The sequence below is a fragment of the Panthera onca genome, chromosome A1 (assembly GCF_046562875.1).
Source record: "Panthera onca isolate mPanOnc1 chromosome A1, mPanOnc1 haplotype 2, whole genome shotgun sequence".
Classification (NCBI taxonomy): Eukaryota; Metazoa; Chordata; class Mammalia; order Carnivora; family Felidae; genus Panthera; species Panthera onca.
In genome coordinates, this window is record NC_138339.1 from 98,579,117 (window position 1) to 98,597,100 (window position 17,984).

At 41.2% G+C, this 17,984-nt stretch overlaps 1 protein-coding gene across 3 annotated transcripts in view; it reads right to left on the minus strand.

Annotated features, from left to right (window-relative positions):
- IQGAP2 (IQ motif containing GTPase activating protein 2) overlaps positions 1 to 17,984 on the minus strand; it is a 294,535-nt gene that overhangs the window by 48,157 nt on the left and 228,394 nt on the right. For 2 of the 3 annotated variants that reach the window (XM_078448872.2, XM_078448876.2), the window contains 3 exons: positions 4,588 to 4,671; positions 2,939 to 3,010; positions 1,823 to 1,892 (listed from right to left, as the gene is read on the minus strand). In XM_078448872.2, the coding sequence (XP_078304998.1) occupies positions 1,823 to 1,892; positions 2,939 to 3,010; positions 4,588 to 4,671 (226 nt within the window). Of the gene's footprint in view, positions 1 to 1,822; positions 1,893 to 2,938; positions 3,011 to 4,587; positions 4,672 to 16,182; positions 16,354 to 17,984 lie in introns of all 3 variants that reach the window. The other variant, XM_078448864.2, reaches the window with a different exon arrangement.

A 17,984-nucleotide genomic window follows, 5' to 3' on the forward strand; every position in this document is an offset into this window, starting at 1 on the left:
GATAAGGGATTTGTGTTTTTGCAACAGGAAACGGAAAGTTTCCTCTCAGCCCAGAAGACCATGGGGGAAGAAGCAGGAACTAGGTGAAAGGTGAATTAGAAACAGTCAATGAGGGGAGACCTGTAAGGCCACTCAGGAGCCTACGGAGTGACAAGCGGAACACATGTTCTATGTTAGAAATTGAAATGTGGTCCTTGTCCTTTGAGCATGGACCAAGAGTGGGCACCCAGAACCTGGGAGACCAGCCTCAACTGTTCAGAGGGGTGTCTGAAGTTTAAAAGTGTTTTTTGTCAGTGCTTTGAACATGAATTATAATTAAATCCCTAGCACTCTAACTTTACAAAAAATGTATTTGTTAAGGTATTTAGTGAAATCTACTTGGGCAAACTGTATGAATAAACTATCTGGACTTTTTTTTTTTTAAACGTTTATTTACTTATTTTTGAGACAGAGAGAGACAGAGCATGAACGGGGGAGGGGCAGAGAGAGAGGGAGACACAGAATCGGAAGCAGGCTCCAGGCTCTGAGCCGTCAGCCCAGAGCCCGACGCGGGGCTCGAACTCACGGACCGCGAGATCGTGACCTGAGCCGAAGTTGGACGCTCAACCGACTGAGCCACCCAGGCGCCCCCTGGACTTTTAATGATAAGCAAGTACAAGCAGCAACACGAAGATGACTTCAAATCAGCCCAGGTGTGGCCACTCTGTCACCACCCTCTCCTTTACACTGAGGCCCTAATCAATTTTCCTTTAACTGCCACCTTGGTTCTGGGGTGTTTTCACATTCAAGGGAAGGGGAAAAAAAAAAAGAGGTAAACCAGCAACACAAATAACTAAGAGCATGAACCTCACATGAACTAAATCTAGACACCATCACTATCAGCATTTTGACGCTTCTGATGGGCTTTACTGGAGAAATTACCTTGGATCCTGGGACCCCCTTCCCTTCCTGATGCCCAAGGGAATTTATGTTCTACTATTTCTAACAAAGGTGTTGCTAGTGACATAGCTGTATCAGAAAAAGCCTGAGAGATGCTCCAGAGCTCATGTATGTAGCTAAGTTGGGAGAACGTGAGCCATCTCATTTGGTCTCAAGTTCTCTCTTCTTGCTTCTAATGACCTTCTATCTCTGTGTGTGCTAATAAACTTGTTAGAAATGAATATTACAGCTTTACTAATTATTATGGCTCAAATTTAAGATTTCGTCGGTCAATAGTAGGCTTGTGACATCTTCATGCTGGCTATCACTTTGGGGTATTTTAATTGCAGGTAATCACCTACCTTCTTAGTCAGCACTTACAGGCCATATGACAGCTGCAGCAACCTCTAAGCCTGAGTGTATTCAATGCCTCTCCGGGGGGAATGGGTGAAAATGGATAATGAGAGACTAATAAAAATGACTTTTTTTTTTCCAGATTAAAAATGCCTTAGTCTTATAAAGATGCTGAATTGAGAAAGAAATGAAAATTTGCATTTCAGTTACCACAAAACCACTCTATTTGCAAGCGGGGCGGGGCGGAGAGAGAGAGACACACAGAATCTGAAGCAGGCTCCAGGTTTTGAGCTGTTAGCACAGAGGCTGACCCCGGGCTTGAACTCACAAACCGTGAGATCATGACCCGAGCCTAAGTTGGATGTGCTTAACCAACTGAGCCACTGAGACGCCCCTAAGAGCAAGTTTAAGGCAGGCCAGGCTAAGCTGTGATGTTCTGTAGGGTAGGTGTGTTCAATGTCCTTTTGGCTTAGGATATTGTCAACTCATGATGAGTTTATCCAGACGTAACTCTATCCTTAGTGGAGGAAGATTTATGCTCCCAACTTACCCAGTGTTTTGTAATCATCTCTGGCCTTGTTCGCTCTCACTAGTGACTGTATTTTCACAATTTCATTTTTCTGCAAAAGAATGAGATCAGTCATGATCTTCTGGAGGCCCATCTACTCCACGATTGTCGAATTCAGAACTAGTTAAGAAGTGACAGTATTCAACCAACCAACCAACCAACCAACCAACCCAGAAGTGACAGTATTTAACAAGAGACACTATTTAGAACAGACAGCATTTAGATGTGGTGTATTCACTATTTATTTTTTGCATTTTCTTTGAAGAAAGGGTCAGATATGTTAGCTAAAAGTATCAACAAGGTTGTATAGGACTATTTATAAAGAGATCTAAAAGGGAAAACAATTTTAGCCCAAAATTTAGATGATCTAATCTATGTTCACATATCCATTCTTTCAAGATCCTGAAAAAATTCCTCCTGTGGGCTTCTTCACTGGTTACCAGTTATAAAAACTTTATAAGCAGTGTTCGAAAATACTTGTCTGGAATCTTTTCTCTTTAGCATTACTAGCCCACAGCCGTTTCTTCTCACACATTTCCTATTCAGTCTTCACTAGTGAAGTTTCACTCTGAACATGAATTCTTAATTCAAAGAAGAAAAAAAAGCTTCCAAATATTACCATATTGAGTTCTAAGACCTATTGTTTTCTCCTACTGCTCATTTCCACCCTTTAGCTCTGGACTTGCTGTTAAAAAGTATGTTAGGTTACTGATGTATGGCTTGCAACTATCCATCCAGCTAAGTCACAATTGAGGTTTTAAAACTTGAGCCACAGGCAGCTGGGGAGACATGAAAATATCACTTAACCAAATTAAAAGGTTTGGTGTGTGTGTTAAGACAAAAGGGAGCAAGTGGATGGAAAAATATTTAAGAAAACATTTCATTTTCTCTTTCTGGACAAAATATTCTATTTAATACAAAGACTAGACAGGAACACTGTCTGTGCAAACAGTATATACAATATACCAACAGCCTTCCACTTGGCTTCTCTTCTAAAAAACATTTCCACCATTTAATAAAACTCATTCAATGCTAACATTCAACCAAGCATTCATTTAACTCATTCTAAGGATGAAAATCCACTCTTGTGTGTCTTACATGATCTCTGAAATACTGTAGTCGTGAAAGGTAATTCCTTCGTGCTGTCACCATCCGGAACCAGGACTGGATCTAAAAATGAGTTAGAGAAATTGAGGCAATCATTAAAAACACCTTTAATGTCTTTTCATGCAGCCTAAGGATAATACTGATATTCTGGTAAATTTAGAAGCCCACCAAATAATACTCAAAGCCTAATCTTTTTTTTTTAATGTTTATTTATTTTTGAAAGAGACAGAGAGACAGAGAGAGAGAAAGTGTGAGCAGGGGAGAGGCAGAGAGAGATGGAGACACAGAATATGAATCAGGCTCCAGGCTCTGAGATGTCAGCACAGAGCCTGATGCAGAGCTTGAACTCATGAACAGCAAGATTATGACCCCGAGCTAAAGTCGGATGCTTAAGGCTGAGCAAAGCCTGATCTTTTTTTTTTTTTTTAATGTTTATTTATTTTTGAGACAGAGACAGAGCATGACCACGGGAGGGGCAGAGAGAGAGGGAGACAAAGAATCCGAAACAGGTTCCAGCCTCTGAGTTGTCAGCAGAGAGCCCGACCCAGGGCAAGAACCCACAAACTGTGAGATCATGACCTGAACTGAAGTTGGAGGCTTAACCAACTGAGCCACCTAGGTGCCCCAGCAAAGCCTAATCTTAACCTCCTACTTCTTTCATTGCTTTTTCTCCCAGGGGTTCAAAGTATTTTATACCTTATGATGAGGAAGATAATGTAGCTTTGTATCACTGTGCTTTAATCTCAGTAAATAAAAACCAAGAGCTCAAGGCATTTTGCTGAGAGTTGCAATGGGACAGGGAACCAAAAACAAAGTCCAGGGTTTCATTCCCTTAAATGCATCCAGTATCCTTTAGCTGTTTATGGGTAACAGGTCTAGAGTTCTCATGAGGGACCGACTGGGACTTATATCTCTCCCAGAGAACAGCCATGTATTCCATAGCAAGCACAGCACAGCACTGAGAAGCACAATGGATCTGGATGATGTCATTCTGTCTTCTCAGTTTAAAAGGTCTTTTAATTAACCTCATGTGACTCCTATCTCTCTCTAGCCTTGCTATTCCGAATCTCATCTGGATTTCCATGTTGTCTGCAAGTTCAGTTCTGCCAATCCTTTGGTTTTCAGCACTGGGGAGTGGGCACCCCAGTGCCTTTTCTTTCTTGAAACTGAGAGTCATCAGCTTGGGTAGAAAGCTGGGTTAGATTCACTCACCCCGCATATCCAGGTCGTAATTAGTTCTGTTTCTTCTTTTCACTGGTTTTGCATTTGCCTAATAACTAAGGTTTCCAGTGTTAAGTTTGAGTCTTGTTAATATTATTAGTGCATATGATAAGAGGGATGCAAAATATAGCTGGTTTCCCCCAGAGCTTAAATAATCAATTTGGACTTCTCAGAGAAAGAGCATTTACTGGTTATTCTTCTCATAACCACATAAAGAACCTGAGTCAGTTACAGTGTTTTAACAGAGTTGTTTGAAGACGATCAGCTAAGTGAGTAATGGATGTGGGACTCAAACCCAGGACTCAATTTGGACTTTAAGTCTCCCATGTACTCTTTCCATAATCTGTCTTCCAGAAGCAGAACTGCAATGAAAAGCAAGGTTCAAGCCACGCACTTAATAAGGTAGGAAGGATGTTTACCTTCACAATATTTTTAGTATTATCAATGAATGTTTGCCGTCTGCGCATATATGCTTCCCGTTGTTTATGTCCCTTCCAAAAAGCCTGTGGAAAACAGCAAGTTAGAGAATTATTAGTGTGCAACAGTTTCTCACAGTTGATTCTAGAAAGTGCAAGAAGAGAGTACATCTCAGTAGACAGTGAGTTGGAACACTGTCAGGGACCCTCCCTTCGAAATCTCTTGTGAACGCCATCACTAGGGGTGGACGTTACACTGAGCAGAATGCACCAGCTTACAGCAGAAGCTTGTCCCGAACTCCAGAAAGCACAGTTACCAGGTAGAACCCCATTTTCCCGTGCAAAAGCTTAATTTTACCAAAGCTCTGGGTGGCAAGAAGTAATAAAATGCAATTGCCCTGAAACATACAAACAGGTTAACTGAGTACTGGTATCATTTGGTTATAACATAAGATGTTTCAAAATAATGACTTACGTAAGTACCTTTACTACAACAAATGACCTACCATGGCTCAGACCAAAAAGGAAGAAAAATACTTGACTCATTTGTAACTCTGGATCCCTAAAATAGAAGTGCTATGATTGATCATTTATTATCTTATCTATTTTTACATAAAGTTTAGTGATGCTTCATCATCAAAGCTTTACTAGCTTATCACCATCAAAGGGAACTTTTATAGGAAACATTTACAAAAACTGGAAACAAACTTATCTTTAGAATTATTAAATACCAAATTGTTGAAGTTTATCCCAATCAATTTTTTTTAGAAACAGACTTTAAAAAAATGTTTTTATTTATTTTTGAGAAAAAGAGAGAGAGCACATGTATGCGTGTACAAGTTAGGGAGGGGCAGAGAGAGGGGGACAGAGGATCTGAAGCAGGCTCCCTGTGGACAGCACAGAGCCCTATGAAGTGCTTGAACTTGTAAACCATGATGACCCAAGCGAAGTCGGATGCTTGACTGGCTGAGCCACCCAGACACCCCTATTCTAATTCAGTTTTGAGAATCTTTTTATTGAAACCTAACTATGTAACTCACTTTAATTCTCTGGTTTTGTTTTCAAATTAGAAATGAAATAAAGTTTCCTTATTAAAGGGGATAAACACAAAAAATCAAATTATTTTTATAAATTTCATGTCTATCTGTATCAATCTACCTCATTTTTTCTTTTAAAAAAAGGTACACGGAATTTTTATCATTAAAAAAAATGTTCTGTGATGATTTAAAATAAGCCAGTCAGTATGGGGGGTGGGGGAGATCAACTGAGCCCTTGCTCCAGATATCTGGTCTCAATTCAAATCTCTAGAAATGACAAATTGCTTTTAAAAAATACTTTCAATTTTGCAATAGAGACTCTCAGGTAATTCCAAAAACGATACATTGAGTTTCATGTATCCATCACCCACTTTCCCCCAAATCTCACCAACAGGCTTTTATTTATTTATTTAAAAAAAAATTTTTTTTTTAACGTGTATTTATTTTTGAGACAGAGAGAGGCAGAGCATGAACAGGGGAGGGGCAGAGAGAGAGGGAGACACAGAATCTGAAACAGGCTCCAGGCTCTGAGCTGTCAGCACAGAGCCCGATGTGGGGCTCGAACTCACGGACCGTGAGATCATGACCTGAGCCGAAGTCGGACGCTTAACTGACCAAGCCACCCAGGCGCCCCTCCAACAGGCTTTTAAAGCAATTCACGATAGTACTAGAAACAAGAAAGCATATGGATCAACGACTCTGAGGGACCCTGTAAGAGAGCCGACAGCTAGAATTGGATTAAAGACAGAACCACAGAACAAACTTCTACAAAAATGTAAGAACATCTACAAAAAATGTGGGATGGCTCTAAGCTTGAGGGAGCCCAGGGCAGCAGCCAGAATAATTTTGGGAAAGTTGCTACCTTATCCACCTGTCAAGCAGTGAATGAAAAAGCAAAGACAGGGGACTAAGGTTCAGGAAAAGAAAAAATGGGTATAGTCTTTTTGAGGGAATTTAGCAGTATCAAATTACAGAAAGCACCTGTGTGGAAGAAGGATTTTTACGGCAGCATTGTTTATAATACCAAACATGTATAGAGCAGAATGTTTACACATGGGGATACAGATCAACTGCAATTGCAGTCATAGTGAGGGATGTTACATGGCAGTTAAGAAGAATGAGTCCCATACATTGACTGCAGGGATGTGCTGTATCTTGAGGAGTAGGAAGATCTCCAAGATACAATGTGAAGAAAAAAAGGAATTTGTAGTTTGCTGCCTATACTATGATGCGACCTGTTAACAAAAAAAAGGAAAACATAAAATAATGATATAAATTTTTATGCCAAGCATCTGTACTCAATGCCTAGAAGTTGATGTATTAGGATATACAGTAGGGGCTCCTGGGTGGCTCAGTTGGTTAAATGTCTGACTCTTGATCTCGGATCAGACAAGATCTCGTAGTTTGTGGGAATGAGCCCTGTTTTGGGCTCTGTGCTGACAGCATGGAGCCTGCTTGGGACTCTCTCCCTCCTTTTCTCTCTGCCCCTTCCCTGCTTGTGAGTACATTTTCTGTCCCTCAAAATAAATAAACTTAAAGAAAAATAAAAGGATATACAGCAAAAACAGAGAAAAGCTGTAAAGTAAAATGTGCCTATGTACCTACCCCTACTTTGACCTAGCTACTCTCCAAAAGATTTATTAACTTTTTGTTACGTATTTTCTGAAAAAGGGCAAAATGTCGTGGTGTCTATATACTATACCGTTGTAAACAACCCTCTACACACATTATTATGTATTTTGTATGGATGCTTCCATCAAGGTAGGGTATTATTGGCTCAAAAGTTGGTATTTAAAATTGATAGGTTCTATGGGGCGCCTGGGTGGCGCAGTCGGTTAAGCGTCCGACTTCAGCCAGGTCACGATCTCGCGGTCCGTGAGTTCAAGCCCCGCGTCAGGCTCTGGGCTGATGGCTCGGAGCCTGGAGCCTGTTTCCGATTCTGTGTCTCCCTCTCTCTCTCTGCCCCTCCCCCGTTCATGCTCTGTCTCTCTCTGTCCCAAAAATAAATAAAAAACGTTGGAAAAAAAAAATTAAAAAAAAAAAAATAAAAAATAAAATTGATAGGTTCTGTCGAGTGCCCCTCCCAAGAATGTCTGATAGACAAAACTGGGTCTCCATGAACTCACAAAAATTTAAAAGATGGATAATGTCCAAACTGATAAGAACTGCTGCTTCATTTTTACAGATAATCTGATCTCCAGCAAAGTGCAGAAGCCATAACCTCCTACATATACCTTTACCGCCAACCCCCTTTTATAATACAATTGTATTTTGTCCACACACATATTTGGAACCACATCAGTGTTTTAACTTTTACTTCAACTGTGAACCTAATTACGGAAATTCAAGAGCAAAAAGAAAATGTATTGAACCCGCAATTGTACTCATTCAGTTGTTCTCCCTTCCTTCCTGGTTTCCCCACAGTTCTTCAATCATTTCCTTTTCTGTTTAGAGAACTTTCTAGGCTATTCTTTTAGGGCAGGTATGCTCGTGACAAGTTCTCTTAACTTTCTTTCATCTAAGAATGCCTCGATTGCCCCTTCATTCCTAAAGAATATCTTGGGGGGGGGGGGATCATGAATTCTGCGCTGGGCATTTCCTCGAGTCTATCCTCTTTGGGGTTGACTCAGCTTCATGCCTCTGTGGTTCTGCATCTCTGACCACAGACAGCAACTTCTCAGACATTATTTCTACCAGGGCCTTTTCACTACTTCCCCTTTCTTTTCTCTGAAACTCTGATGGCACAAACGTGAACTCTTTTTGTTATGGGCCTACAGATGCCTTGAGGCTCTGTTCACTGTTTTTTCAATCTTTTCTCTCTGTTGTTTAGATCTGGTAATTTCTATGATTCTATTCTCTAGTTCACTGATTTGGTCCAGTGTTCCCTCCATTTTGCTGCCGAGTCTATCTATTGAGTTTTTTTAAAATTTGTTCTAGTTTTTAGTTTTAAAATTTGTTTGGCTTTTAAAATCTTTGTCAGATAATTATACATCTTTGTCATCTGCATTGGCATCTATTGATTATCTTTTAAAATTTATAGCTTGCTTGTTTCTTAAAATGTTGACCGAAATTTGGAAAATCTGGATATTACATGAAGAGATTCTGCACTCATTTAATCTGTTTCCCCGACATTGCTTTGGCAAGGGAAGGGTCATGGTGCTGCCTCATTACTGGCAAGTAAGGGTGGAAGTTCAAGTTCTCCACCTGGCCTCTACTGACACCTGAAGTGGGGGCTGCTTATTATGTTGAATGGGAGGTGGTGAACCTACGGTGGTGCTGGTACCTCTCTGCGTGGGAGAGTAGTGGTGCCTGGTACTATTTCCCATGTGCTGCCCACTGATGGCAGAAGGCTTTGGGGCAGGTGGCCTCATTACCACCACGTTGTGATCCAAGTCCTGACTCTACCATGCCTCCTTTGACACCTCCCAGCAAGGAAAGGGAGGGTGGCCACATTATTGCTTCTGGCTACGGAAGTGGCCTCTGCAGTAATCTGGATACCTGGTTAGATTCTACCCAGGGTGGAGGGCCAGGCTCTCCACTTTGGGGCATGAGTGGTGTGGGGGTCAAGATTTTTTTCCGTGGTGTGTGGCCGGAGGAGAGTGGTTACTGTCTCAAAGTTTTGTCTTTGTGGGCTGCACCTTTTCTGATCCTTTGGCCACAGACAGCAGGTTTTTGCTGGAGCTTTTTTTTTTAAATTTTTTATTTTGGCCTGCACCCATAGCATTTCCATGTTGCCAGACTCTGCTGCAGCAAGACTGAGATATTTAAGCTCAAAGAAAACCATGAAACTCACCTCCGTGTCCTTCTTTGGATCTCAAGGTTCCCTAGCCAGTCTGGCTTTTCTCTCTCCATCTTCCACAGTGTTGTGTCTGTTTACATATAATGTCTGGGGCTTTTACTTGCACTCAGAGGAAGGAATAGGGAAAAGTAGCTGTGTTCCATATTCCCAGAGGTGGGATTTAAAGCCCACATAGTTTTTAAGTCCTCATTGTTTTAGAGTTTCCTATACTATTAGGGTCATATGAATTTATTCCTTGACGGATTACAAGATTTAAAAAATGAGAAATTGGGGCGCCTGGGTGGCTCGTTGGTTAAGCGTCCGACTTCGGCTCAGGTCATGATCTCACAGTCTGTGGGTTCGAGCCCCGCATCGGGCTCTGTGCTGACAGCTCAGAGCCTGGAGCCTGCTTCCGATTCTGTGTCTCCCTCTTTCTCTGGCCCTCCCCTGCTCATGTTCTGTCTCTCTCTGTCGCAAAAATAAATAAAAACATTAAAAAAAATTTAAAAAAAATGAGAAATGTAAAAAGTAGTTATTAGTCAAGAGGGTCACCTGAATAACTATTAAAATTGAGTTCTGGGATTCCTGGGTGGCTCAGTTGGTAAGAGTCTGACTTCAGCTCAGGTCATGATCCCACAGTTTGGGAGTTCAAGCCCTGCATCAGGCTCTGTGCTGACAGCGCGGAGCCTGGAGTCTGCTTTGAGCTCTGTGTCTCCCTCTCTCTCTGTCCCTCCCCCGCCCTTGCTCACACTGTCTTTCTCTCTCTCTCAAAAATAAACAAACATTAAATAAATAAATAAAACTGAGTTCTTCCAAGTAATTAGCTATAAAATGTATATCTAAACTTGATACATTTTCCATACGTCAAAAATAACGATAGATAAAAAGATGACATTCATAATAGCCAAAACTAACCAATGGAGTAAACTACAGAGGAAGGAGTAAATTTTGTGCTATATGGTGGGAAAAATTAATAAATGGGGAGATATACTGATAACTGAACTGGAAAAGTCATCATTGCAAAGATGCCAATCTCCTTAAATAAGCTAAAACTTCAATGCAATCATTATAGCAATGTTAGGAATGGGTTTGGAACTTTATCAGCTGCCTTTGCACTAGCTACTGAAATGAGCACACGTTTTTCTCCTTTAAGCTATGAGATGATTAAGAATTATACAGGAAGATGCATTATTGAGGGTTTAAAAGTGGAGTGAGTTTCACAGTGTTTCTCATTTTTAATTTAAAAATATATTTTTTTAACATTTATTTATTTTTGAGAGAGACAGAATGTGAGTGAGGGAGGGGCAGAGAGAGAGGGAGACACAGAATCTGAAACAGGCTCCAGGCTCTAAGCTGTCAGCACAGAGCTCCATGCTGGGCTCAAGCTCACCAACAGTGAGATTATGACCTGAGTCGAAGTCAGAGGCTCAACTGACTGAGCCACCCAGGCGTCCCTCATTTTTTAAAGTTTATCTATTTTGAGAGACAGAGAGCACACGAGTGGGGGGAGGGGCAGAGAGAGAAGCTCAAGCTGACAGCACGGAGCTCGAATTCATGAAATGTGACGTCATGACCTGAGCCAAAATCAAGAGTTGGGCACTTTACTGACTGAGCCACCCAGGCACCCTCACAGAGCTTCTCAAACTTTAATATGTATACAAAATCATCAGAGGATCATTTCAAAATGGAGATTTGAATTTAGTGGGTCTGGGTGGGACTTCCAGGCAATGACAATGCTGGTATACGCTCTACACTTTAAGTAACAAAGATCTAAACAAAGATAAACGATTAAAAAAAAAATTTTTTTTTGAGATAGAGCATAAGCAGGGAAAAGGAGCAGAGGGAGGGAAGGGGGAGGGAGGGAGAGGGAGAGGGAGAGGGAGAGGGAGAGGGAGAGGGAGAGGGAGAGGGAGAGGGAGAGAGAGAGAGAATATCTTAAGCAGGCTCCATGCTCAGTGTGGAGCCCAACAAGGGGCTGGATCCCAAGATCCTGGGATCATGACTTGAGCCAAAATCAAGAGTTGGATGCTCAACCAACTGAGCCACCCAGGTGTCTCAAAATAAAGGATTTCTAATTGAAGGTCCATTTAGAAAATGCCCATGGGATCTGTGAGTGTGGCATTTCTGAAATGATGAGAAAAACTGATTTTGATGTCATCAACACCTGCTTGCAAAAGTGGCCTGATTGTGCTATAGGGACTAGGAGAAGTGGACCCTAACCATGGGTTACTGGATTCCATGGCAAGTTAACTAGTAACACATTTGTTGTGATGAGTCTCAATGGTGGTTCCTATGTTTCTGTGTGTAACAGAAGTGTGAATCTACAAATATATGTTATAAATCCCATTCCCTGATCCAAACTGAAAAGCAAACAAAATACGGGATTAGCTCAAGTTCTTCCTTCTGCTTTTTTGGAATTATCTAAACTCCAGAAACAGTATTAATCTTATTAACTCAGATTCACAAACATTGTGGATAACCTATCACAGTCACAGATGATGTAATATTGAAGAATTCTCGCATCTGTAAAATGAACCCACTTGTCTGTTCTGTACTATTTAAAAATTTTTTTTGAATGTTTATTTATTTTTGAGAGAGACAGAGAGAGAGACTGAGTGTGAGCAGGGGAGGGTCAGAGAGAGAGGGAATCACAGAATCCAAAGCAGGCTCCAGGCTCTGAGCTGTCAGCACACAGCCCAACATGGGGCCTGAACCCCACGAACTGTGAGATCATGACCTGAGCTGAAAGTTGGGCGCTCAACTGACTGAGCCACCCAGGCGCCCCACATTCTGTACTATTGTTTAATGTACTAAGGATTCAATGCTCAACCACAGAATTTTCCTTGAGATTTCATTTTGTATTTTTTTTAAATGATTATTTACTTTGAGAGAAGAGAATGTGCCTGCATGTGTGAGCAGTGGGAAGGGTCAGAGAGAGAGGAAGAGAGAGAATTCCAAACAGGCTCTGCACTGTGAGTGCAGAGCCTGAGGCAGGGCTTGATCCCATGAACCTTGACATCACGACATGAGCTGAAATCAAGACTCAGAAGCTTAATGGACTAAGGCACCCAGGCATCCCTCGTTGTGTATTCCACCTCTCTATCGATTATGTAGATTTTTCTGGAATCCTTCCATACTTATGAATATTGTACTGTTACCTTCCCAAACCAAGGAAAACTTTGTTGGGTATAGAATTTTTTATCTATAGAAGCAGAATCCTATATGCCTCTTATTTGCCAAAATGACACATTCTTTTCCAGTTTGTAAGTTTTAGTTTCATCAGGACCGGCTTTTCCTATTCTGTGCTAATAAGAGAAATCCTATGCCAGGCTATGAGATTGCAGGCTCTTCTAATTAGAAGCTGTTTATTAAGAGCAATTATGGGTATGAGGTTGGGAGAAAGGAGTTATTGCTGCAAACGCAAAAGAAGACAAAATTCTAAACTATAAAGCCTTTCAAAAGCTGCTTTTTGCAGACAATTAGAGATAGAAGGTGTTTACTGCAGTGTCAATCTCCTTCTCTGACTGGCAGAAGAACTTGTAGGAAAATTTAAAAGAGCCATCTTTTTGTAAAATTTTGTTTTTTTGTTACCATAAATTTGTTTTCTATGTAATGCATCTATAACAAAGTAGTCTTCCAAAATATTTAGACCTCGGGGTTACTGCTCCATTTTACATTTTGTAACTGTCAATCTCTAGACAATCTGGCTTGCTAACCTGACTGCCTTCTTTGGTAACTGGGCACCCAGGGCTGTAATAGTCAAATTACCAACTCCAACTTCTGGAGCACAAATTCTTGTGTGATCTCTTGGATAGCCAAGAAGGCTCTAAATGTTTCTCTCTTTTCCTTCTCAGCTTAAAGGTAGAAAATCCACTGATCTACTAGAGTAGTCACTTACATGGAAATAACGTGATGAAGGACTGTCACAATAGGTCACCCCCTTCCTCTCCACCTACAGACTCCACTATTGCTCCTGGCAATCTGAAAGGTGCTTCAGAGCAGCTTGTTCCTTTTTCTCTGCCAGGATGCTTGAGGCACTCTCTGAAGTTCAAAAACTAATACCATAGTTCCCAGGGCTGTGTTTTGGTGTTTGTCACTACTATGCTTTTTCTTAAAAACTGGCATTCCAGCTTTCTTCAGTTCAAGGAAAAAAGAATACCATAGCTATCTACTCTTTTTCCTGTTCAGTTTTTCTCACCTCTTCCTGTGCCATGCCAACAGTCTCAATGTTGACTCCATCATCTGCCCTCAGACACATCATCTCTGTCGTCTCATCATTTCTAACACTATTGAGCACCTATGGCCACATTCTGTGCAAAGTCTGTTACGTGAATTATCCCATTTAACTCTCACAACCCAGCAACAAATTGAGTATTACCAGTTTTCAGATGAGAACATGCATTTTAAATTATCTATTCTTTTCCTCAACTTTTTTGAGATTTTTTTCTGAAGTTGTCCATGTGGTGCAGTTATTTTCAGTGTTTCTTCTGCGTTCTGCAGTTTTAAGTTTATTTATATTTGACAATGTCATTATTTTTCTTCCTCTCTTTCAGTATCAGTTATCTTTTTCTTTTAATGTTTTGTCTTGTTTTACTAAGATCATGCCTTATTAAATTCCTTGAAAGCATACAACAGTTTCAGCACAAAAAAGTCTTTTGCCTCCTCGAGTAAGAGTATCCTTAAATGTTTATTTAATTTACATTTTGCAACTTACATTCATTTTCCTTTTTTTTTTCAATATTCGATATTTCTTTTTGTTTGAGATTGTTTTCTGGCTCACTCATTTGTAAAGGTAGGCAATGTTACCAGAGCCTTCTTACCGTTCAAAAATAACATGGCTATGTCTCCTTCGCTGCTCTCAAGAGATTCTCTCTCTCTCTCTGCAGAGAGAGAGAGGTGTTATCTTACTTACCTAGAGGGGAAAAATCTTACGAATGACATTGCATTTCTCAGGAGACACCTCGGGCACCTTCTGAATTGTTCTGTAAGTATTCAAGACAGAGGACTGGCTAACGAAACCATATTCTCTGTACCACTATCCAGTTCCTTGGGAAGAGACCGAGCGAGGGTGTTGGAGCTGGGGTTGGCTGGCCTCAGCCTGGAAACTTTCTCTCTGAATGTGTTAAGACTACTGTGGCTGGGGCTGATTCAGCCAGCTAGGAAGGTTGAGCCATTCTATGGAGGAGAAGTCCTCACTTTTCAGATCATTCCTCTAATTCAGGGTGAAGTGGCCACATTGCCAAAAAATGAGATTAGCATAACACCCTTTGGTTATGGTCTTTTGGTTTTGTGGGTCAGCAAGTTTCCACTGAATACATATTCATCTCCAGTCTACAGCTTGCCTCTAGACCTTCTGCTTTCCTTGTTAGAAAACTGTCAGAAGAGTGAGAAACAAAAACAAGGTGAGGTGACTTCATAGTTCTATGGCTTCTGCTTCAATCTCTCTGCCTCTGCTGAGGTGAAGCAAAAGGCCCCAGATGATTGTTTCTACCCTTCTTCTCCCAAGCCCTCTTGTGACTTCGGCCCTGGGTCCCAATATCAGATGGATTTTACACCTGTGCAATCCACAGAATGTCCTCCAAATACAATACTGATCCATTCCCTGAGGCTGGAGAGCTTAAGGTTGGTCCAAATTGTCAGGTCAGCTGACACTGTTTAATTCTGTATAAAATTAGAGCCTCAGTATCAGTGTAGAGGATTTCATCTTTAGGCTTTTTTGTCACTTCCTGTGTGTTTTGCCTACCACTTACTTACAGAAGGAATAAAGTGAAAACTTACTGGTTCAGCAAAGAAAAAAAATCTTTCACAGTCAGGTTTGTGGGAGACATTTCTTCTAAAAATTAATCATGTCTGCCTTCTAACATCTTAAGCTCCGAACAAATTTGACTATTTGAGCACCGATCGTACATAAGACACAAGAATACACAAATTTTGGAAACTTATTTTCTGACCTGGATGATGTTATAGTTAGGTGAGGGAAGCAGGTAAGTACACCAATGATCACAAAAGAGAAATCTCCAACCTAAAAACTTCCAATTTGGGAAATCTCACAGCTATGGGCCAAAGCAAAAGCCCATTGAATACTGTCTGTCAATAACAGTGTCATTCTGGATGCACACAAAAAAAGACATGCAGCCTTGTGGAAGGTAGCATGTTGGTTCTCAGAGGGTGCTAGGGGAATACAAATGAGAAACATCTACATTTGTGAAGCTCTCTGCCGACCAGAAAGTTCAGATAGTCACGCAAGCTGAAGAACAACTCAAAACCAAACAGTTGGAAAGGAGGATTTTTCCTACAGGACTCAATGAGGAGTCTGTGAGGGAGAAGACATGCCTGCAGATGCTAAAGGCATTTTGTCAGCTGTTGTGCTCTTTCTATCTAGAAGTGTGTACAAACAAGGACCACTCAGCATCCACCAGCCACTGAAAAAGCAATTCAGAGAACACCTGGCTTAGAAAGTAGATGACACAAGGAGATCCAGCTTTTTAGAGAAAGAGGATTTCAATTCTGATTTGAGGGGTCCCTCTGGCTCCAACAAGGTTGGTGGCAGGTGGACCTTGGCAGGTCCGCAGCGCCCCTTAATAGTCTCCATGGTTGAAAAATCATTCAACATCCTTCCCAGCTCCGGGCATAATAAAGCAGATTTGGGGGCATCAATTAAGCGGAAAATCTGCACTCTGATTTGTTTATTAGAATGTCAGCAGTTGACGGTCACAATATCAAATAAAGCATCTTCAGGAGATATGACAGTTTGCTGGAACTAGCGGTAGGCGATTCACATACCTGTATTTTGACCACCTGCTCTTCTTGTCCATACAAATATGATTTCCTAGCTTCATGCTCTTTCCTAAGAAGGGGTCCTGCACTTGTGGCTTCCAAGCGAAGAAGCAAATCTTCAGAAGCAGACCACATCTTCTCACGAACATAATCTCTTGTGACTTCCTCCACAATGTCCTGGCAAGAGATATTTCTTACGGTTACACTTCACACATCGGGTGAAACGAGCAAAGAGAATAGTTTCTGGAGCTTCTATCTTTGAGAAATAGGATATGGACGGCTCTTTCTGGCCTGGTTTAAGCACAGACTTGATCAGAGCAAAAGGATGAACTGGCTGAGCTTCTTTCTAATGACTTGCTTTTGAAATCCTCTGACCTTGGTGCTGAGGTACTAGGAGAATCTGGCTGAGTGATCTCAGGATCTGGAGGCGGAGATGGACAAATGATGCTGGCAAGGACCAAGTGTGAGGCTTGAGCTCCAGAGTGTACAAGGGACAAGGACGGCTGTGGTATGAATATGCACTGCCACCTCCCTCTCCAGGGCTGCCAAGGAAAAGAATGCAGTGGCCATGAAGTCTTCTGGCTCCTAGGCCCCCTTTCTAGTCCAGGCCAGAGAGCAGACCTCTGCAACAAGCCAGGAGGAGCCCGAAATAAACTTGGGGGGAAAATAAAAGACTTTGGACAGAAGGAAAGGGGGTGGGCGAGGAGAGACAGGCATTCCCCTGGCCAGACAGGCGAAACCCAGATGAATGAGAACAAAGGAGAGGGACTATGAAAAGTCTCAGGTAGATGATGAACTGGGTTTGCTTTTTACTTTCTTTGAGAGATGCAAGCCAAGACTGGACTCACTTCTATGGCTGATGCCTCTTACCAATGTGACTAGAATCAACGGATGATTAATTAAAAAAATTAAAACTGAAATCATAAAAAAATGCTTAAAAACCTTTAAGAGAAGACATTCTTACATTCACTAACTCAGAACTTTTAGATTGTCTAGAAGATTATTATTTTTTTTTAACAGTGTAGACCTTCCACTTTAAAAGAAAAAAATTTTTAATCCGTTTTTTGAGAGAGAGAGACATACAGACAGAGTGTGAGAGGGTGAGGAACAGAGACAGAGGGAGACACAGAATCCGAAGCAGGCTCCAGGCTCTGAGCTGTCAGCACAGATTCCGATGTGGGGCTCGAACTCATGAACTGTGAGATGATGACCTGAGCTGAAGTTGGATGCTTAACTTACTGAGCCATGCAGGCGCCCCTAGACCTTCCACTTTTTAATAATCCTAACAGAATGATGCTCCATTTTACAAAGTTACTCCTAGGGCATCTTTGGAGGCCACAGGAACAATTTGTGGCTCTGGTTTTTAACCCTTTGATGCTGCTTCTTCATAGTGTGATACATCTTTTCCACTCTAGCATATTGTTTTTACATACTGCCCACAGTTTCATTATTTGCAAGGTAGCACTGGTAATGCATTGTAACAATGATTGACAAATGTTTGAAATTACTTAATAAACCATTTTCTTCACTGTCTTCTTGTCATTGATTTATGGTGGCATCATCAGCCTCCAGGCCACAGATTTTTCTCTGAGTTTTAGCAAATATCTTTGATGCTGGTGACTTTGAACAATTTTATAAGACCTACATTTGTATGTTCTGTCTTTTTTTTCAAAATGGAACTAAATTCTTATTTGTATCTTCTCTGTAAACACACTACAATGCATGGAACAAACAGCAATTTTCACATCTTTTGGGTCCAACTTTGGTCTCAAGTCCAAAGCAATCTTGGTGAACATCCTTTTAAGAGT